This window comes from Triturus cristatus, chromosome 6, assembly GCF_964204655.1.
Source record: "Triturus cristatus chromosome 6, aTriCri1.1, whole genome shotgun sequence".
Taxonomy (NCBI): domain Eukaryota; kingdom Metazoa; phylum Chordata; class Amphibia; order Caudata; family Salamandridae; genus Triturus; species Triturus cristatus.
Genome location: NC_140589.1, coordinates 403832727 through 403855021, shown reverse-complemented (window position 1 = coordinate 403855021; position 22295 = coordinate 403832727). Strand labels below are relative to the sequence as shown.

Below are 22295 nucleotides of genomic sequence, written 5' to 3'. Positions count from 1 at the left end.
TATGTTGCCCAGCAAGTGCACAGTTTTACTTGAGAAAGTATAAGCCGTAAGACAAACCATTATGTCTCTTTGGGATGAAGAAGCCCTTTTACTACACAAACTGAGCCAAAACCAACATTCTATTCATGGGAGCAACCAATTGACTCTTTACCCTACAACTTGCTCACTGGGCTCAGAGTCCATCCTTTAGCTTTTCTGAAGCAAGAAACCTGTCCATACAGTTTGACCCCGAAATTACAAATGGTTCTCAAGTCAACACACCATTCAAGGATATCAATCTTTAGCTCTCATTATTTTGCAAAAATCTACAACCACTGCAAACAGATCATACAATGGTACTGACAAGAGATTTGGTCTTGGCATGCCTGAATAACTGTATAATCATTTATAGTCTTTTGGTGGTGGCAGCACTTAATTTGAACAAGTGATATCTGGTACTCTGCACCGGCACTTAATTTTCAACTCAGGCACTTATAACAGTCTGTCACATGGTGGCACTATCTAATTTAAAGTTGAGCACAACAACAGTTATTTATTAATTAGATTTGCATTAAAAATGATTAAGGTTGCTGCCCAAGCCATTTTTATAGCTTTGGGGGCCTAGAATATTCTGAATTCTCACACTTGTAGATCAGTGGGTGGTGCAAGCTGCAGTGGCCTCCTGACGAAGGCTCTGGCACTTATTCTGTTTAAACAAATTAAGCACTTGCCACTCAGTGTAATTTCCTTGTGAACTCCAATAGCTAGGACTCCCTCCTACTGAAATCCAAGACCATCAATAAGTATTTGCTGATACCCACATATTTGAAAGCGAGGTCAACTAAGGGTAGCTGTGTTGCATCTGAAAGTATTTTTTCATCTACGGCTACAGTCTTCTCTTCAATGGTTAGCTTTCGGAGTGTTAGGCGATCTTAGTGCCGGACAATCTGATTTAATGCAACCCTATCCTCAGGCAATTTTCATGCTAAAACTCTTAAGAAATACTCAACGCACCATTCCTCCATTCCAATGTATAGAAGTTGACATATTGAATTTTAAAAGAATAAATAAAGTAAAGGCCTTAGAAGCAGGTTGTGCTAAAAATGTTTACTTTAGGTCCCACTGGACTGTGGCAAAGTCAAATTTTTGGCCAACTGACTTCAGGACCCATGCAGGCCCTGGTGAACAAAATACCTTTCCTGGTAGCAAGCAACAAGTGATGCGCCGGATTCTGTCACGCAGTCGACGGGATGTGTCGATCTCACTAAGCTGCAGCAGTGGCGATACGCTGTCTGATTCATTTATCTGTGGAGGTAAAGCACTGGATCCGTTGCAATCTGAAGATTTTACTCCTGCAACCAGGTTGATGCACTGGTTATGCTACATGCACACAGGAGATGCATCGAAATCTGTATTCATAGTATCTGGGCCACTTCCAGTGACCCAGTCACAGGAGCAGGGACAGAGACTTTTATATCCCTGAATCTCAAGCAACAGAATCAAGCCAACAAGCCCTTGAAGATCACTTGGGGTTATGGCAGAGTCAAGCTCTCCTTCAGCATCAGAGAGCAGCAGGCAGCAGGGCAACAAACAGAAAAGCAGGCTTTCTGATTTGCATTCCACTTAAGTCCTTTAAGTAGCAAAGCAGTTCTTCTGGCAGAGCTTAGTTACAAGTTCAGTAGTATCTAATTTGATGTGGTCAGAGACATATACCTAAAAGTGCCATTGATGTGGGGGTGACTTCAAAGGAGCTCTCTGCAGTGCACAAGTATCCCTTTCAACCCAGTCCTGTCTGCTAGGCTATCTGCAGGCGGTAATCTGTCCTTTATGTGGCGATAGGACATTGCCTATTCAAGTGACGGGTTAGCTCCACCCTTCCATCCTGCCCAGGCAAGGCAATTAGAATGTAGATGTATGTAGATGGGTATTCAGGCACACCTATCCTTCCTGTGTTGTGGCTATCTAGCAGGAATGCACAAAGTTTAGCTGTCATCCACCTCAGACGTGCATTGGGGACAAGCTGTCAGGCACACAGAGCAGTAAGTGCAGAGAAACGGCCACTTTCTAAAAGTGGAATTTCCAAAACACTAATGTTAAATCCCACTTCACCAGTGAGGAGGATTTATCATTAACATTACAAAGATATGAAACATGTAAAAGTTACCGCTGTCTGATCAGGAATTACAGCTTAAACGTATATTAAGGAAACCCAGTGCTAACCTATGAGAGGGGTAGGCCTCACAGTAGTGAAAAACTAATGTGGGGCGTTGTCACTACCAGGACATGTAAAGATTAAACACACAAGTCCTACCTTTTAATTAAATGACACCCTTCCCCTAGCGTTACTTACGGCCTACCTTAGGGGTGACTTATATGTAATAAAAGGGGAGTTTGAGGCTAGGCAAGTAGTTTTAAATGGCAAGTTGAAGTGGCAGTAAACTGCACGCACAGGCACTGCAATGGTAGGCCTGAGACAGGTTTGAAAGGCTACTTATGTGGGTGGCACAATCAGTGCTGCAGGCCCACTAGTAGCATTTGATTTACAAGCCCTGGGTATATAGTATTCTACTTTACAAGCAACTTACAAGTAAATCAAATATGCCAATCAGGACTATACCAATGTCAACATGTTTAGGTGAGAAGCACATGCACTTTAGCACTGGTCAGCAGTAATAAAGTGCTCAGAGTTCTAAAGCCAACATAAAGAATCAGCAAAGACAGGAGATAAAAGGCAACATGGCTGGGGAAAGACCACCCTAAGGATGACACATCTAACAACGTGCAAAAGCAATTCAAGGTTACGGTTCCTAAATAAATATTTATTAAATGGACGAATTGAATTCTATAGCAGTAGAACATGTTTCACCATCTTAGTGTCAACACTAGGGGGGCAAGCTTCTAAGGCAACAGTAGTCAATCGTTGAAAATGGTGAATTCCAATGATGGCCCTTATAATAGCCTAATAAGATTAAACATCTAGGATTGTTGGAGGAGGGGAAACCCTCCAGAGAATTTTCTGGTGCTTGGGTGTCTGTTGAAGATAAATGATTGGGCTCCATAAATCAGTCAACTCCCACCTTCTGAAAATATTGTCCTTTCGTTTATATTTGAGTAGATTGTTTTTGTTAAACTTTTCTTCAGTGTTTCATATGGAGTGGTAAACATTAAGCATAACTTTCCAGCAGCTTCAGCAACAAAATAGAACAAGACCATAATCTTCCATCACCTCAAAAGGGTTCTTGCTGAAGCTCAGGCTCAACTCACACCCTGCTGCTGAATCTATATACTGCAATTAAAACAGAATGCCGAGAATCTCTCCCTGGCACAAGAAATTACCAGCCACAGCTAACTGTACAGCTATAGCAGATCATGCTCTCATAGTTTTAAACAGCAGGGGGGAGGAATTTAATAAAATATCTACTTGTCCATGGGGCAGGTTGCATCATAAATCTACTTGTCCTGTAACAAAAATCACTTCTCCCTTTGGTGCCATGTAGTGCGGCGACAAATTATGGCAGCAATCTCATTATATAAGACCTCTGATATAGCCGCTCTTAGTATGCCAGGGCTCATACCATAGTAGTAGTGTTTGAATACTTGCAATCCCCTTATGTTGCCACGTTTCCACAGATCTACATACTGGGGCTGAAGGTAGTGGTAAGCAATAGTTCTGGGGTTAGAATGCCCTTTTGAGTCTGTGCATACCTACTAACTTGCATGTTTTAAGGGTTTTCAACAACTCTTCTCTAATCTTTTCCCATACGGAGAAATGCTGAAAATTTACTCTTGACAATGGCAGAAGTAAACCTTCTTCCAGAGTTGGGAAAAAAAGTAGTTGGAGGGAAAGTGAACTTGCAAACATCTACAAAAATCTACACATGCATATTTGCTCATGCTAAAATGCAGTGCACAAATATTTTCTAGGAGTACTATTGCTTGTCCTACTTATGTAAGTTCTTGGGAATTCATGAAAGCCGTGTAGCTGCACATAATGCAAGGTCATATACCATGGGTGCGCTTTTGACACTTTCTTTAATAATTGGGCCCCTAATTTGGTCTGGCATTGACCATGACCTTTTGCGTTTATTAAAATTCTGTCTCTCCCTCTCTGTATTGCCTGGTTTCACTGTGAGCGACAGCATTCTGCTCTTTCACAAGGAGCATATCGGCACAAAAAGTAGTTTTGTTCAATGCCAGTAACTACTGTGGCAGTATGTGCGTTTTGAGGGCAAAAACAATTTTTGCTTTTGCCAATGTTTGTTAGAATGGTGAGGGCCCGGCCGCTCCCACAACAATATGTTTTTACAAAAACCATGCCAAAACAAGTCACACATTGACAAAACTAAAAAGCTGACCACCAATTTCAAACCTACTGGCTTTGACAATGCTTGTTTATTTTTGTTTCCCCCAATGTTACTGAAACTGGTTACACTGATTTTCCATTAGGAATATTTTTGAGAAATACTAGCATGCATCAACACATGTTACTAAATGATGCTGAAAAGAAATGGTACCTAAAATGTTACAGTAGTTTAGTGAAATGTTTTTTTCTTGCTTTAATTTTTTTATGAACATTTTAGTTTGAAAGCAAAGAATCACCAATCTTGCTTTCAAGCTTCTGCAAATATTTGCATCAAGTCAGAGCGCATTATGGAAGCATTATACATAGCCTAATTTTGCTAAACTTTGAAAACGTGTGTACACATTTTTTATACTGGAACCACTTTCAGTAGAGCAATCGGAGCTTACAACATTTACTTAAAGCGCTCGCCCTAATAATAAAGGCTTCCAATTAATGAACCATAAATACAAGTTTGAACAGAATTAACATATGGACAAAAAGATTACCTTAACTGCAGACAGTGCCCTTTTCTGATCTGTAGTGTGGTACTGCAAACTTGCAGCCAAAGGGTTTGTGCTGAAGGGGGTGGGCCTACTTGTTCCAAGGACAAAATACACATGAAAACGTGTTGCCCTTGACCCCAAACAATATGTTTTGGGCGTCAGGCTATAGGAATTCCACATCTGAGCAATGGTGACTTGATACATTCATCCTAACTAACCATATAATTGAAAATCTGAAAGCAGACATGGAACACATCTAGTCAGAGTACATCAACTATTTGCAGGGAATTCAATTAACATTTATTGGCGGAACTGAAGACCGTATTGAGAAGAAAGCTGATGAACATAGTATCTTTCAAAAGGAGAACTGCTGCACCTGAATCACTGGATCTGCAAACGTATGCTGATAAACCAGACAAAAATCAGAGCATTTGTTTTTTAGAGGCAGGTCATTAGTGCTACATACAGCAATTATTTTTTTCACAGTACAAATGCTGAGAAAACCTTGTAGAGAATTACATGCCCTTCCATTCGGTTGAATTAATCGATACCAGGCAAACTTCCTGCCAGCAGAATGGCAAAACCGAATAGTAGAAAGAGCAATCAAGGAATGTAAGCAGACATTGTATGCTTAGGCTAAGCTAAGGCATCTCTGGGGCTTGATCAGTTTACAAGGATTTTCACAAGAACTTACAGCAGGATTTTGAGAAGGTATTTCTGTTCCTGATCAACAATAACATTATGGGACGAAGCTCTCCAGAAACCTTTGAATTTGCTTTTGCGCTTGCCAAGTCTGGCAAACTGTTCTAACTGTAGACCTATCTCGATTCTAAGTGCTGACAACAGCTTATCAATTTAGGAACCACAACCCCCCCAAAAAAGGTTACTTATTGGCTAAACAATATCTTTATATCCCGAAATACTAGCTTTAGGTTTTAGTAAATACACTAATTTGGTCCCTAAATTGGACTAGTTTGGCCAAGCAAATTTAGAATTTACCACTGCCTTGAAGGAGAGGTATAGATTGTGACATACAGTTCAGTGCTTCACAACCAAATGTCCCTAATATGCTAGAGGGCACCAATGGATTCCCATCAGAAGTCATGAATAGCAATCATGTGCCATTGCTGTCCATCAGATATTAGATGTGTTTATATTGTGTGGGGGTTGCCCGCCATAATGGCAGGGATGCCCACCATTATGCAAGTAATAGTCACTATAATGTCAATGATGGCCTATATGGCCAAATGCTGGTTACCCTTATGCAGGTATGGCTACTGTTATTTAGCGATCAGCATTATTATATCACAGATGGTTACAATACACCTGAGATGCCCACACAGCAGTAGGGGTGGCTATCCTCTTAGATCAAAGAATTCCATCAATATGACAAGGAGTGCCACCATTACACATGCAAAGTGGTGGAGGACATCACACTCACAAATACTCCCGCCAATAAATGCACTGGCACGCTCAACACTGGGCACGATGGCGGTCTGAAGACCAACATAAAGTGACACCTAAAAAGGTTTCACTCAACACCTTAATGGTTCGAACTTTACCCGTGTTTTCCTACTTATTCAATGAATCTTAAGGCAATAAAAAATGGGCTGTGTTCCAAATCTCTATGACCTGACACTCTAACTGTGAGAGATAGGCAACCCTTATATTACCAGTGGACCTTAGATCCATAGGGCACAGAGGCCAGGCCTTGCAGGTAATCCAGAACCACGATTAAATAATGACCACATCACAGGTAAATTTGCTCATAACAGTAGTCAAGGGCTATGTTGTCAAAACAAGGTAATAATCAGACGAGTACAGCATAAGGCAAAACGTAAAAGCGCCAAGAGTTATAATAGACAACTGGGCCCTGCAGCTCTTTGGAACTAATGTTGGCCTAGTCCTATGCCTTGCATGTCTCCTTCATAGACAGTCCAAGGCTTCCTCCTAATTCATGGATGATTTTGGACACCCCTTCAAATTCATGTTATGTACTTCCTTTCAGTTCTGAATTCCGTAGCAGCAGGCTTTATAATATGGGCAAAGGGTACAAGAGCTCCCCAAGCTGCTTCCCACTGCTCAGATATTCCAGAACGCCCACTGAATATTTTTTTTTTAACTCATAGATTCTTTCTTCATAATATGAAACACTATCCTCTGTGAGGGACACACAGTTCTAATCCTGAAGTAACAATTGTATTTAACAGCTTGACGTCATCCTTGTTTCAAACCCATAAAGTTTATTTACAAGATAACATTACGAATTTGGGTAGGCAGGGCTCCCTTAACTGCCAGCAGGCTCAAGTAAAATCTTATAAACTATTGTTTCAGTGATGCTTGATTTAATAAAACAGGAAGTACAACGTTTGTATGCGATTATATAAAATGTGAAGTGCATTATTGAATTCGAATGTTTTCTTGTGACACTAGAAATACTTCAACCAGAAATAATAAAGCCCCATGCAAGCAGAGGAAATACCACTTACCAGTCACTTTCGGAATACCCTGCAATCGAGGAACTGGTAGTGCAACAATTAAACCGAGATTTGTTCCAACCAGCAATAATCCATGGCACACCAACAGACTAGTCACAGAGACACGCTGATGACCTACAAAAATAAACAAAAGCATATATTGGCCAAAATTCACATATGTTTATTCACAAAAAAACATGGAAGCTTCCATGTAACAAAGATGTAATAAAAAATATTGTCACATAATTTCACATACTCATGGTGCTGGAAGTATGCGTAAGAGTCACATAAACCAAAGCAAAAACATAATTGTAGAGAAAATAATTGTACATTAGGCCCTATGCGGGAACATTTAGGACTGGCTAGACACAGGGATATACTTCCTTTGAGGGCAAAAACCACTGCTATGGGACTAGGCAGTAAGCAAGCCGTTAATTCCTTGTCTCCATGGTAGTTTGTTGACTTTTATTTGTTACCTTACCTTTAATGCTGACCCTATGAACAGCTCTGCTCGCCCCATCTTCGCTGCCTTACCCTTTTCAGGTCTCGTCTAGCAAAGGCTGCGCTTGCGCAGTCTCGCTCGTGAGATTTTATGTTTTCTAGTAGTGGGGCTTGAACCCGCCCCTCTTCTCCATTGGCTGGCCTCTTAAATGCTAGTCAGCCATTGGAGAAGAGCTTTGTCTCTCGAAACAAGCCCCGTCTTTTTTGGATTCGGGGGTGTGTTTTTTAGCGTCTTTCTCGTTTTTAAGCCCTGCCCCTTTTACACTGGTGGGCGTGTTTTTTTTGTGTTTTTTTTTACAGAGACGTTCTCGTGTTTATGCGGGGAGGAAGGCAGGCGCGATGCAGCCTCGGCTCCCAATTCCCGCAGCCTCCTTTGTTCTCTGCTCGGGCTCTTCCCGAGGAGTCAACGCTTTGCCCTCACACCCACAGCTGAGAGGGAGTCCCCACGCGCTTGCTACTGGATTTCCTTCAAAAACCTCCTCGTTTAAGCGAACCTTTTCTGTGGTTGAACTTTAAAGAACTTTATTTAAAAAGCGACGATGAACCCATAGTGGAAGTTGCTGCATTACAAAAAAATAACCCTCTCCCTCCTTACATAATTAATGCATTTGCTTGTTTAAACAAATTTTGAGGAGAGCGGGCGCCCTTTGGTTTGTTGTTCGGCGGTGTTTTTCTGTTTTCAATCTTTCTCTCTGCGAGAAGTCGTGTGGGTGGGCTCAAGATGGCGACTTTTGTGAGTGAGCTGGAAGCAGCCAGGAAGAGTCTGAGCGAAGCGTTAGGGCACAACATCAAACAGTGAGTACAACTATGGCATTCTGGTGTTTAGTTCACTCCCATGGAGCCTGCTCCTGTTATATCGTCCTACCCTTTTGTTTATTTATGATTTGTCTGAGGCACAATTTGTTTTCGTTCGGCTTCTTCATTGTGGCTGCATTTCCACCTCCGTTGCTTGCTGTCCCTCCCGCCACGTTACTTTAGCACTGCTTCAGAGCTTGTCACGTGAAAATGCCATAAAGGTTTCATTAAACACTACTTTGTTCCCGGCCACCTCGCTTCATTTTTCATCATTATGGTCGCACCTCCCATATCCTCGCTGCATTGCTTGGTGCACCTGTCCGCTACCTCTCCCACTACGTTACATGTTTGTTTAAGGATCTTACTTATACTTAGCTTGGTACAGGGGGAAGGAGCGCTCCTTCGGAGAGTGCAGCTTCAGGTAACGGAGACAAAAGCCACCGGGAGCTGCACCCTACATACCACCCGGTGGAAGACAATCCGAAAGCCCCGGATTGAACACCACTGTTCAAAAGCTCTAGCTTAACATGAACATGTAGGGATTACATCAAGAGTTCAGTGAGGCTCATGTGCGGACCAGCATCGACTCCAGCACTGACTGCAGCCGGTTCAGCTCTCCCCATTCTGAGTCTGCCTCCCTCCTCCTCTACTCTTACCACTCTTCTCCTTTCTTTCTCTTCACTCTACTTTCTTGCACTCCTCTTGCTGTCCTTTTCCTCCTTTCATTCCCTTTTCTGCCCTCCTCGCTCTTCCCTTCTAGCCATTCTCTCACTTGCCGCTCTATCCACTTTTCCTGCTTCCTTTTTCTTCTCTCCCCTTCATTCTGTCTTTTTCCCATGTTATGCACTCTCATCCTTACCAGCTTTTCCTTCTCTCTGTCGCCTCTCTCTTACATTCCTTCCAACCGAGCCATCATGCCACATAACTCCTATCAGCATGATTTCATTCAGCGCCACACAGTTCCACGCAACACCATTCCACTCCACACACTACCATTCTACACCACACAATTCGACAACACACCTTATAATTCAACTCAACACATAGACACAACACACCACATACATCCAATCCACGCCACTGAATACCACATAATCCTATCAAATTCAACAACACACCACGTAGTTGAACTCCACCATACCACTACACAACACAAAATACCATTCCACATAATTCCACTCCATAACACAGAATCCCAGGCAAGGTTTTAAAAACAAAAACAAACAAAAATAATGTCATGAGCAATGCCAATAGCTCTAACTTTAACAATGCAGAGACCATTGCATTCTAAATGCTTGTTTATTGGTTGTGTGAGGATTGGATGGGATTTTTTTTGTTTTCTGATAGAAGGGGCGGGATGGCCCCATTCTGTCACCATCGAGTGTTGGTCAGTATGGCAAAGCAGAGCAAAGACACTTTTCAACTCTGTGCTTCTGTTTTTCCTTCATCATGCCATTCGCCCGATGGCAAAATGGACGGCCTACCCTTTGCCCTAGTTGGAATCTTCCGCGTTATCACAGATGCGGGTAATAATGCTTAATTGTGGCACAGCACAGAAAAACAACAACTTACATATTTACAATGTCATTATGAATGGCACAGGTCAGTCTATCAGATTTGAGATCGAAAGGTTCAAAATGAAGGTACAGATCAACGACCACGTTGTAATTGCATGCGGAGTCAAGGCATGCGTAATAAGGAGGCATATTCTGAAGTATCTCTCATGTGGACTGTGATTTTCCAAGCAGATCACCAAGCATTGCCTTTTCAGGGAGGGTCTCTACGCTTTTCCATTGCGATATTCCAGGAAAATGTCGTTTTTGCTAGGAGTTAGCTTTAACTGACCTTATTAATGACAGTTCTCTCCTCTTCACCCTCTACACTCTCTTCTTGCAAACAGGCATGTACCACATACTTTGTACGCAATTCTTTTCGACCTGAGTCACTTTCGTCATACACCCCTCTAGAGATCTGACCAGCCCCTTGTTCTTCCTCTGAAATATTTCATGTCTTCTGTCCATCTCCAATCAGAACTGCTGCTATCCACTATCATTCCTACAGCAGAGCTGAGCTCAGTTAATATATCAGCCAGTGACCACCACATCAGGGTCAGCGGATGACCCCAGTGAGCATTCCCATATTCAAATGTTGTAAATGTTTTGAAGCTCAAAACAGGTTACTAGGTTCAAGTTAAAAGATGTTTCCAATGAAGGTCACATTGTTTTTTTAGGGAAAACTCAGTAAGCAGGTCCTGCTTTGAACATCTCAGAGTGTGGCTTTCTGTCGAGATTGCTGCATACACATTAATGTTCTTGGCTCACACGAGTCTTTGGGAATGAACACAAATTTGTTTTTCCCCACACGAATGCTAAATATCCTGCGCAAGTGTGTTTTTTTCAGATAAAACAGTTCCTTTAAGAAAGTCTTAAGCTGCGGTTATTATGGGCAGGTATAGTGGGGGCTCAGTTGGAAGAGCCCCTTCAAAACTGGTGCAGCTCTTCCAATATGTTCCAGTAGCAGAGCAAGTAACTGATACACCTGGGCTGGTGTAGGATCCTTCTCTGGCACATTGCCATCTGAGACCACAGCACGCTGGAGTCTCTGGAGTCAAGATCCTCTGGAGGAAAGCAGCTCTTCACTAGCAGATTCAAACGGTCCTGTGGATCTGGTCAAAGAACTGACTCATCCTCGATTCTGGCAACAGATCCTGGAAAACAATGGTTCAAATCATAGGAAGCTGGGGACAGCAAATTAAGAGGGCCTCTAGCAGTCAGCGTTGTTCTTTCACATCTCCACAGTATGAACCTTTTCATTATTTCATTGTTTCGGAGCTGCTCGAAAGTTTTAGTTGGATGCACATTGTGAGTAGCTAGTTTGTCATTGGAGAGTGTCCTCGTCCCATGCTTAGAAAAGCCCCTACATGCTCCCGTTCTATGTTCAGTGCTGGATTTATTCATCCAGAAGAATGACTTGGGGTGCTGAAACTCTCTCCGAGGTGGCTGCAGGCAAACAAACAATACGACTTGGAGTTTATTCATGATGAAGAAACTCTCTCATGCACTCCAGCTCTACTCATTACTCACCAGCATTACAGAAGCTTCTGGCATCACTGTGGAAGAAGCTGCTACAAAGCAGGGCAGCCTGCTGGGTGTTTTTGCATGTCCTTTAATCAGGGGTGTAGCTTGCTCAGTAAGATTGGGGGGGGGGGGGGGAGGGGAGCTTCAGATTTTCCCAACAATCACACAGGCATATAATGTTATAATACATTAAAGGACAAGCAGGGTGCATGAGAGGGACCCAAGGGGCAGTAGAAAGGGAGAGGAATGTGTATTGGTATCAGTACTAAGTTAGAGAAAACACAACATTTTGTGAAAATAACCAACATTTTAAAGGAATTTCAAAACAGGGAGAGAGAGAATGTATTGTGCGTTTTTTGTCTGTGTGAATGAAAAGTTCCTGGTGAAATCCGACAGCCATTTCTTCATTCCAAACTGTTTATGAGAACAGACATTTATTGGGGGGAGGAACATCCCAAACAACACCCCCCAAAGCTAAGGCCCTGCCTTTAATTAAAATAGAACAAAACAACAACTAATGCCAATACTGATATTATAGCCAACATTACTTCAGAGGCACATAGAAATGAAGTCCATGACAACCATATTTCACAATTAAATTCTTTAAAATGTATTTCAAAATTCTTTTTAACTTTTTGATTCAAAGAAGATCTGCTCAAGTTGTCTTCAACATTTTATAAAACACTAAAACACATTCTTTGTACAAAAATAATCAAACCTTTTTTACTACAAACTCACCACACTCTCTTCTTCATACAACTCACAATCCCCATTCGCATACACTTATAACCCACACATAACTACAGCCATACAACACAGCCTCTTCCTGGTTACCTAGACCTGTTTGATATTATTGAAACACCAGGGGAATCAACCAAACAACAACAACTAATTTACACAATAGTCTTTCAAGTGCACTCCTACCCAAAATAAACAGCTCTTTTGAATTCACAACAACTTTACAGTGCACGAAAGCAAAGAAAATAAACACAAGTTTGTTTGGCAAAATAACAAAAGGTCGACGCGTTTCAAACCCACTTCTAAGGGGTTCTCTTCAGGACCAAAATAGCTCTTACATGATGTAGTATAATCCACTACTCATTTCACAAGAAATAGTGTGTGGAGAGTGTGGATGTTTTCGAACAACTCGTTAGGCAAAAGTTGCACAAGAGCTTTAGCACGCGTGAAAATACAAGTTTTCCTTCTAATCCGTCCGTTTTTGATAGAGGGCAGCTCCAGAATAAATCTTTCCTGCTTGCTGCCTCTTTTTGTGAAACAAATTCTTTCTTCAGTCCATCGTCCAATGTTATGCTCGCGAGCATAACGTTGGACCGAAATGAGTAGTGGATTGTACCACATCATGTAAGAGCTATTTTGGTCCTGAAGAGAACCCCTTAAGAAGTGGGCTTGAAACGAGTCTGCTGTATACCATGCCACAAACTTGTTCCACCGGCAGGCATATACCGTCTTAGTGGAGGGATGCCTGGCTGCCAAGATTACGTCACAGACTTCGGGAGGCAGGTCAAAAGACATCAACTGCTGCCGCTCAATCTCCACACAAGGGGGTGGAGACTGGATGGGATCGGGTGGAGGACCGTCCCCTGCTGCTGCGACAGAAGATCCTTTTGAAGAGGCAGTCTGATAGGAGGATCGATGGCCATGTTGAGCAGCTCAAGCTACCAGACTCTTTGTGCCCAATCCGGAGCCACAAGAATGATTTAGGCCCAGTCGCGCCTGATCTTATTCAGCACTATCGGCAGACGTGATAGAGGCGGAATGGCATACAACAGACCGCAACTCCACTAGCGACGAAAAGCCTCGCCTAGTGAGTGCCGCCTTGGAAATTCCAAAGTGCAGAATTGCTGACATTGTGCGTTCTCTTCGGTGGCGAATAGATCTAACCAAGGCTCTCCCTACTGTTGAATGAGACCTTGCACCACCTCCGAATGAAGACGCCATTCGTGATCCATCATGCACCTGCAGCTGACTTCGTCCGCCCTGGCGTTCAGAGAACCCGCCAGGTGTTGAACAACCAGGGATATGCCCTGATGTTCCAGCCATGTACAGAGGCGAAGAGCCTCTTGACATAGGGTCCACGACCCCACCCCGCCCTGTTTGTTGCAGTACCACATGGCGGTGGTGTTGTCCATAAACACCTGCACTACTCTTCCCCAGACAGAGGGAAAGAATGATTTCCATGCAAGATGAATCACCCAGAGCGCCAGAAGGTTGATGTGAAGCCCGGACTCCGCCGGAGACCAGAGGCCTCTGATCTCTGCCTCTCCCATGTGGCCACCCCATCCCAGAAGGGATGCGTCCGTCACCACAGTGTGGTCTGGTTGGGGAAGGGAGAGGGATCTGCCATTGACCCAATCCTGGTTTGTGAGCCACCACTGCAGTTGTTGTGCAGTGCCCTCAACGATCTGGACACAATCGGACAGATTACCCTGATGCTGCGCCCACTGGAACTTCAGGTCCCACTGCAGAGCCCACAAATGCCACCTGGCATGATCAACCAGCAGGATGAAGGAGGCCATGAGGCCCAGCAGCCTTAGAGTCATTCTGAACGAAACCGGGGATAGAGGCTGAAAGATCGGAATCATAGCCTGAATATCCCAGACTCGTTGTTTGGGAGGATAGACCCGAAACCTCGTTGTGTCCAGAACCGCTCTGATGAAGAGGAGCTTCTGAGAGGGAATCAGGTGTGACTTCGGCACATTGATGGAGAACCCCAGCGAATGCAGGAGGTCGGCCGTAGTCTCGAGGTGGGTGACAACTGTCTGGGGTGAGCCCACCTTTAAGAGCCAGTCGTCGAGATAGGGGAAGACTGAAACCACTGATCTGCGCAGTTGAGCTGCGACCACTGCTATCACTTTCGTTAACACCCGAGGGGCACTGGTAAGGCCAAAGGGGAGCACAGAAAATATAAAATGCTTGTGGCCTACCATGAACCGTAGGTAACGCTGGTGGGCCTGCAGGATGGGGATGTGAAAATAAGCATCCTGCAAGTCCAATGCTACCATCCAGTCTTCCGGGTCGAGGGCCGACAAGACCTGAGCAAGCGTAAACATTTTGAACTTCTCCTTCCGGAGGAAGCCATTGACGTCCCTGAGGTCCAAGATAGGACGCAGGCCCTTGTCCTTCTTGGGGACCAGAAAGCAGTGGGAGTAAAAACCACGACCTACTTCTGGGACAGGAACACGCTCAATGGCTCCCTTGGCCAAGAGAGCCATAACTTCCTGCTGGAGAAGTGCCAGATGATCCTCCAACATTCGGTGGTATATCGGTGGCATGGCTGGAGGGGTAGTCTCGAAGGGGAGGGAGTAGCCCCTTCGGACTATCTGCAAAACCCACCTGTCAGACGTCATGGTATGCCAGTGGGGGAGGTGATAGCGAATCCTGCCGCCCACTGGCATTTGATGGGCCTGAAAGGTCAGAGTAGGAGGGTTTGGAGGCTGCGGCAGAAGGGGGGTAGTAGACTGGCCTGCACGCTGGCTCCCAGAACCACGACATTTGTTCCCACGTACCCGGACGCGTGAAGATTGGGTAACTTGCTGCAGGCTGTGGCTCTGGGTGGGATGTAGCAGGGCACCCCTCCCATAGCCAGGAAAGGGGTGAAAAGCAGACTGCGCAGGGCTGGTGGAGAGACCCAAGGACTTAGCCGTAACCCGTGAGTCATTGAAACGCTCTACAGCGTTGTCTGCTTTGTCACCAAAAAGTCGACGGCCATCAAAGGACATGTCCATCAAGGTGTTCTGGACATCCCCTGAAAAGCCAGTGGACCTCATCCAGGCGTAGCGCTACCGACGTGGAAATAGTTCTGCCCAGAGAGCCGCCGGTGTCCAGTCCACAATGTACTGTAAACTTTGCTACATCCCTCCTGGTGGCAACAGCCTGGGAGAGCACTGCCCGGGCCTCCTCCGGACAGTGAGGCAGCACCTGCGCCACCGTATCCCACACCGAGTGGGAATAACGGCCCAAGAGACATGCAGTGTTTGCAGACCACAGTCCTAAGCTGGTGGAAGAGAAAGTTTACTTGCCAAGGTGGTCCAGCTTCTTGGATTCCCTTTCCGGTGGAGCAGTAGGGAAGGCGCTTGTGGAAGTGGAGGCTTGGACTCCCAAGCTCTGCGGAGTGGGGTGTTGGGAGAAGAAAGTGGGATCGCTCGGAGCTGGGCGGTGGCGTCGGGCAATCATCCGGGCCACGGGAGCCCCCTTGTGTTGGGCCTGGACCACGTGCACAAAAGGACATCAGTGAGGGCCTCATTAAATGGCAGCAGGGGCTCTGAAGAGCTCGCCGCCGGTTGAAGCACCTCTGTCAGGAGGTTAGTCCTGACCGCCACCGTAGGAAGCTCGAAGATGAGAGCCTCGGCTTCCCTACGCAACACCACTGCGTATGACGCTCCCTCTTCTGTAGCCACGGTAGGAGGAGACAAGATGTCAAGGTCAAGTGAAGTGTCAAGACCTCTGTCATCCCCCAGTTCCTCTCTCCAGTCCTAGTCAGAACCTAGCTGATCCGTTAAAGAGTCACCTGACCCCTACCAGTCTTCCTCTTCATCGTCTGGATGCCACTCATGTTGAAAAGGGGCTCAGTGTCCACTCCGAGATGCCGGGGTCGACGCCAGCCAGGGGGCCGACCAGTGTCGAGCGCGGTAGTGGTGCCGGAGGAAGCGGCGCCGGTGAAGGCGTAACGAGGTCAACCGGCGCCGATCCGGATCTAGGCCTGGATCCAAGGGGGGCCTGCGGGGCCGGATCCGCTGGCAGCCAAGACCTAGGCCCCCCAACCGAGTCTGCGGGGCCCAAACATGCGCCGGCGGGGTCGGTCTGCCCAAAGATGGCATGCATTGTCTCGTAGATTGTATGAAGCTGGGAGGCAGTCACTCTGGGTCCCAGAAAGGGAGGGAAACTCGGAGTCGACTCTGCGGAGCCGCAGGAGGGGCACCACCCGCGTGCTTCGTCGGATTGGCTGACCGACGAGGAGAGTCGAAGAGCGACGATGCTTCTTCGACTTCTGCTTATGCTTTCACTTACCCAACCTCGAGTGCAAGAACTTCGAAGATTTCGAACTGGAATGGTGGTGGCTCTGCGACTGGTCACTCGACCTCCCTCTCGACCAGGACCTCAAACAGCATAGAGCCGACTGCTGGTGCTCAAGCAGCTTTTGGGACTGCTCCCACAAAACCTTCGGCGCCATAGACCGGCAGTCGGAACATGACTTGGGGTCGTGGTCACGCTCCAGGCAACAAAGACACACTCAGTGCGGATCCATTACAGACCTCATGCGATGACAAGAACTGCAGTCCTTGAAACCGGGCATCCCTTGTGCATCTTCGGAGTCGAAGACTCGAAAAAGAAGTTGACAAAAGTCGAGAAAAACTTAGTCAAAAAATGACTGAGGTACTGCTCTTCCCGGACCTGCTCTGGCTGGCGTGGAAAAAGAAATAACTGACTTCAGCACGCAAGGGCAGTGTCTAAGTAGCTGCTGTGACATCATCCCGGCGACCACGACGCAGATGACGGACATGGAGCCGACCGACACCACCTTCCATCGCGCAGAGATACTGCTGACGAAAAAAAATTCTGGATCCAGTCTGACGCCTGGGGGTAATTCTAAGGTAAGGAATCTATAACTAATGTGTTTCTTTCAGATATGGCATTTTATTTATTTGTGTTTGTCTGCTATGCTCTCAGCAAACTGGGCAACGCTCCTCCGCTCCTGAGGAGGAGCCGCCCCTGCTTGTGTATATTGTGTTTATTACCTTTGAAGCAGAAATGAAGGCAAATAGTAATTTGAATGTGCAATTAGGTCTACCTCTCTAGGGCAGGTGAAGGGATTGTTGAATTGATTTACCCTGAAACTGCAAGGGAAAACATGCTCTCAATGCCTCATTCCCTCTCCATCCACCCTGGATCTACCTTAAGGTAATACACACATGAAGTGAAAAGACAATGGGAAGGTAATATGATGCTCATTATAGCTCCGCTACTCTCACTGTGTCTGTGAAGCTGAATCAATGCCCTAGGAAGAAGCAAGGATGGTTTAATAACGTTATCTGAAAACAACAAACGTTCATATTGCTAGTGTTATATCCACTCACCACCCACTAGTGAAATGCATGTGCTGGGGGCATTGGTAAGCGTTTCCTCTTTTTGTGTTTGAACAAAAGAGCAATCTGTGTTACAAATTAAGGCTTGTTTGCATTATCACATAGTCCTTGCTTTCTGCTGTTTGTATCCTATTCTATTTTGTCCTAGGAAGTACAGCCAAGGTCTTTTAAATTTCAGACTCCAGAGTACAAGGCACTCCAGAGATTCTTACAGCTTAGCAAAATTACTGCAACTATCTATTACAAATGCCAACAGTCTCTTCTGTCAACAGCAAAGTCTGCACCCCGCCTCCAGTTGTCTTTGTCCATCCTTTGCTTTCTTGAGCTGATATCAGTATTAAGAAAGATCTCTAAAAAATCTACTTTACAAGAGCATAGAACAGCAAATAAAGGAACAGTGTTTATAGAGTTGGCCGTCCTAACTTTCATGATCCTGTATGAATTTGAGTCTGCTCACAGGAATGTGGATCCACTCAGAGTATGAGTGACAGAGCTTGGGTGTTGCCAATAAGTCTACCCACCTCACACAGGGATTGGTTCATGATTCCATTGCATGATTTAGCACTGCGGGTCAAGGAATAAAGTGGCCAATTCCTGCAATGTCACAGCAAAATCAGTTAAAGAATAACTGGAAAAGGCCAATGTTAGCCTGGTCAAGTAAGCCAATAAGAAAGAATTCAAGCACCCAAATTTTAACCTAAGTTTATTGGTTCATTTACTGTTCAAACGTTCCACAAGTCTGCTAACTGTACATTTAAAGGTGGCCAGTCCATCAAAATCCATCTTGTTTCATATGTTCACATTAAAACTCATTTATACAAAAACAGGTCCTGCTATAGCAGCGATACTAACGTTTTTTTCCTCTCATTAAGCTATTAATGCTTCTGCAGTGTTGATCACGCCCAGGTGTGCAATCAGAAAATGTGACTATTTCCAGTGTCTCTGTAGCTCTCCCTTGTTCTATTCCCCTTTCCCTAAGTCTACTACTAAGCTACACGTTGTCAGTGTATGGCTGAGTGGCAGTGGGTTTGCTACAGTGTGGAACTCACATCACTCCCATTGGATCTGGATTGCAAGTTAGTGCATCTTGACAGATGTTTGGCTGTAAAATGTGATGTAGAAGAAGCAATACTGACAGAAAAATATGTTTGTATTCATTATAAATTGAAAAGTGAAGGTGATAATAAAAACCTTTATGGGGATATTCGTGTTTTAATTAATAATACAAATATTACGATTTTCCTGTATCAGCAGCTGTCCCCATTGTAGTTCTTAATGGCAATAATAATAATTCTTCAAAGAATTAGCAGCTGATATTCCCGCCCCTTATCCCTGTGTGTGGGTCAGTGCTTACCACATGAAACTTGTGGGTACACATTGTGTACTTCACTTTTATAAAACAAACTCAAGTTGGCTGCCCAAAACTGATGCATGATGTTATTCTAAACTCTACCAAAGTCAGTATTCTGTCCTGACATTACAAAGTCAAGGCATCGCAGGCGTTGCACTAAGAGCAAAATGGCACAGCATTTTAGAAAAGTATGGGGGTCTGAGGCCCTTTCAAATATTTAGTGGTCCAAAAAGAAAAAAAACAGGAGCACCATATGCAGAAGGTATTTCTGATAGAGGGAATACCACAAACAATGCATATTCTGGTTGTTTTTATGAGTGATGAGCTGGACTGCCAGCTAATGGTAGGATAAGGAGGGTAGCCCATGCTGCTTCGACCACCTAGTGATTACAGCATAACTTGGAAACAGGACATCGGACAGCTACTGATAAAGAGTAAACCCCGACATTTGAATTATAAATTTAGATTGAGGTTCGATGAAGTTCTGATGATTTTTCATCAGATCCCATTACTTGATGGCCATGCAGCACTGAGTTTGCATGGAGGCATGTTTCTAAGAACTAATGGATGTGCCAAGGAACCCTGGTTTGTGCTCAGAACTATACTACATCTTTACTGTTTGGGGTGGCAGAGTGCTTTAATGAGTCCATGTACACAAACAAAAGTATAAAAGACACGGCTACACTGGGTATCACATAGGATTTTAACACTCAATGGGAGAGAATGGGTACTTGAAACCACCGGCAATAGTGTTGGGTGAGTTTTTTAGAACTGCATGGGACTGAAATATGCTTCTAATAAATACTTTTAAACCAGTAATTTAGGTGCATGATGATTGCCAGGGCATTTGTTCGGTCAACTGGAACAAGCAAACTACTCTGTCCTCCAAATCTGTAATGTTAAACAAAGGGTCACTGGCATTCATCTTGCCAGAACAATATGCACATTGTGAATGGACAAAAAGGTTGGGACAGCTACATGCACAATCTAAAGATTGGTTCATAACATAAGAAGCGCACTATATTATGCCACTCTGGTTAAAGCTGTTAGAAATGGGGGTCTCTAGTTGGCAGTGGTATACACCCTTTCCAAGCAGGGACCCTACCTTCTAGTCAGGATAAGGGAGTTACACACACAGATAACCACTGCTCACCCCCTTGGTAGGTGAGCACGAGCAGTCAGACTTATATCTGTGTTATGTACAAATACTTTGAACATTGCGTCTCAAAGTAACACAGTGAAAACACTACAAATGGACACAACACCAGTTTAGAAAAATAAAGTATCTTTATCTAAACCAAACAAGACCAAAGTGCCAAAAAACCAACATACACAATTTAAAATATGACTTTTAAAAGGTTTCACGAAATTCTGTACATGAACTCTGTGAATGCAGTGATTTTACGCAAAGTACCTCAGATGCATCATAATCCACAAGGAAAAACGGCAGCAGAGGAGGGAAGCGTTGGATAACACATCGATGCGTCCTGAGTCCTAAGGTAGGCGATGCATCAGTTCTGCTGCACACAGGAGAAGTGTTGTGTCGAATCTGGATTGTTGGGCAAAATGATGTGTCAAAATGCAAGGTGGTTCTGGTCTGCGGGTGATGCATTGGAAAAACATGGCATGCAAGTGCAATGTGTGGAAATCCGGGAGCGCTAGTAGTCGATGTGGTGGCAGCAAACAGGCACTGCGTCGATTTCATCAGCTGCAGTCCCACAATGAGTCAATTTTTTCTGCTGTATAGAAGGGCCTGCTTCAGAGCCAGTGCGGGGGTCTCGGACTTTGCAAACAAGGTACGCTGAACTCAGGCTGCAGTTTCTTAGGCCAATGAAAGACGCAGCAATAGTTTCTTCAGCTGCACGCTAGTGGTGCGTGGAAATTTCTCTCGCACAGTGGTACTGCCTCAGAAAAACAGGTGCTGGAAGGGTGAGGTGTCTATTTTGATAGTTCCAAGAAGATCTTTGCAGCAGAAGCAACCTTCAAGGGCCTAGAACTGGAATTGTGTGCAAAGGAAGGTACCCCCTATTTGATTTTGGGTTCTAGAGGAGGGGAAAAAAGCTAAAAATGTGAAATAAAACTCTAAACTTACCCACTTTGTTTTACTGCTGGCTAGATGCTCTTTTTATAGGCATATCCCCCCTCCAAAAAAAAAGAAACCTTCCTACTACATGATTAATTAGTACAACTGTATTTTATTGTTTATTAAAAAAATATGTGTTTTATTCTTTATCTTTTTTTATCATTTTTCACATTTATATTTGGTTTATAATATATTAAATAAACATTCATATATTTACAATTTTGATGTAGACATTGTCCTGAAACACAATTTGAAAGATTGTACATAACCCCACTGAACACCCATCAAACCTGCATACACACCTCTCAAAATTCTCCAGTGACACTAGCATTCACACAACATACACATTATCAAAAAAAATTTAGAACATGTATGGGATCCTATATCCTTCTGACCAGCAGTAAAACGAAGTGGGTTAGTTTAGAGTTTTTTTCACATTCCTAGAACTGGAATTGGCACCACTTGGCAGGTCAGAACTCCAAGCAGTGGAGTTCGGGATGCTTCAGGTGAAGTCTTTCCTGGCTTTAGACTTCTTAACAGGAGGCAGGCACACACAAGCCCTACTTAACAAACAGGATACAAAGCAAAGTCCAGTCCTTTTCCTCTACAAAGCAGAAGCTGCAACTGCAGGTCAACCCAGCTGTTCTTCTGGGCAGAGGTTCCTCTTGATCAAGAAGCGTTCTACAGTCTGGAGTTTTAGGTCCAATACTTATACCCCTTTTAGCCTTTGAAGCAGGCATTCTTCAAAGGAATGTCCTTGTAGTGCCCAAGTTCTTGTTCTGCCTGGTCTTGGCTCCAGACACACTCCCGGGAGGGTACAGACAGCATTGGGAAAGGCCAGGTACAGCCCAATTTGGGTGCAGGTGATAGCTCCTCCAAAAGACTCTATCTCAGGAAAATCCATCAGCCCAGTGATGGCCCATCTGGTTATGCAGGGCACACCTTAACTCCGTTTCTGTGACTGTCTAGAGTGAATGCACATGCAGGCCCCTGTCAGTCTATACCAGAAGTTGATTCCACAGGCAGGCAGAGACAAGTTTAAACATGAAAATACCCACTTTCTAAAAGTGATTATAAGAAGGA

The 22295-nt window shown here is 44.4% G+C and overlaps 1 protein-coding gene across 6 annotated transcripts in view; it reads right to left on the bottom strand.

Annotated features, from left to right (window-relative positions):
• Positions 1-22295, bottom strand: part of ARHGEF10 (Rho guanine nucleotide exchange factor 10) — an 869022-nt gene that overhangs the window by 65833 nt on the left and 780894 nt on the right. For all 6 annotated transcript variants that reach the window (XM_085610812.1, XM_085610814.1, XM_085610811.1 and 3 more), the window contains one exon: positions 7314-7436. In XM_085610812.1, coding sequence (XP_085466938.1) covers positions 7314-7436 — 123 coding nt within the window. The remainder of the gene's footprint in view (positions 1-7313; positions 7437-22295) is intronic.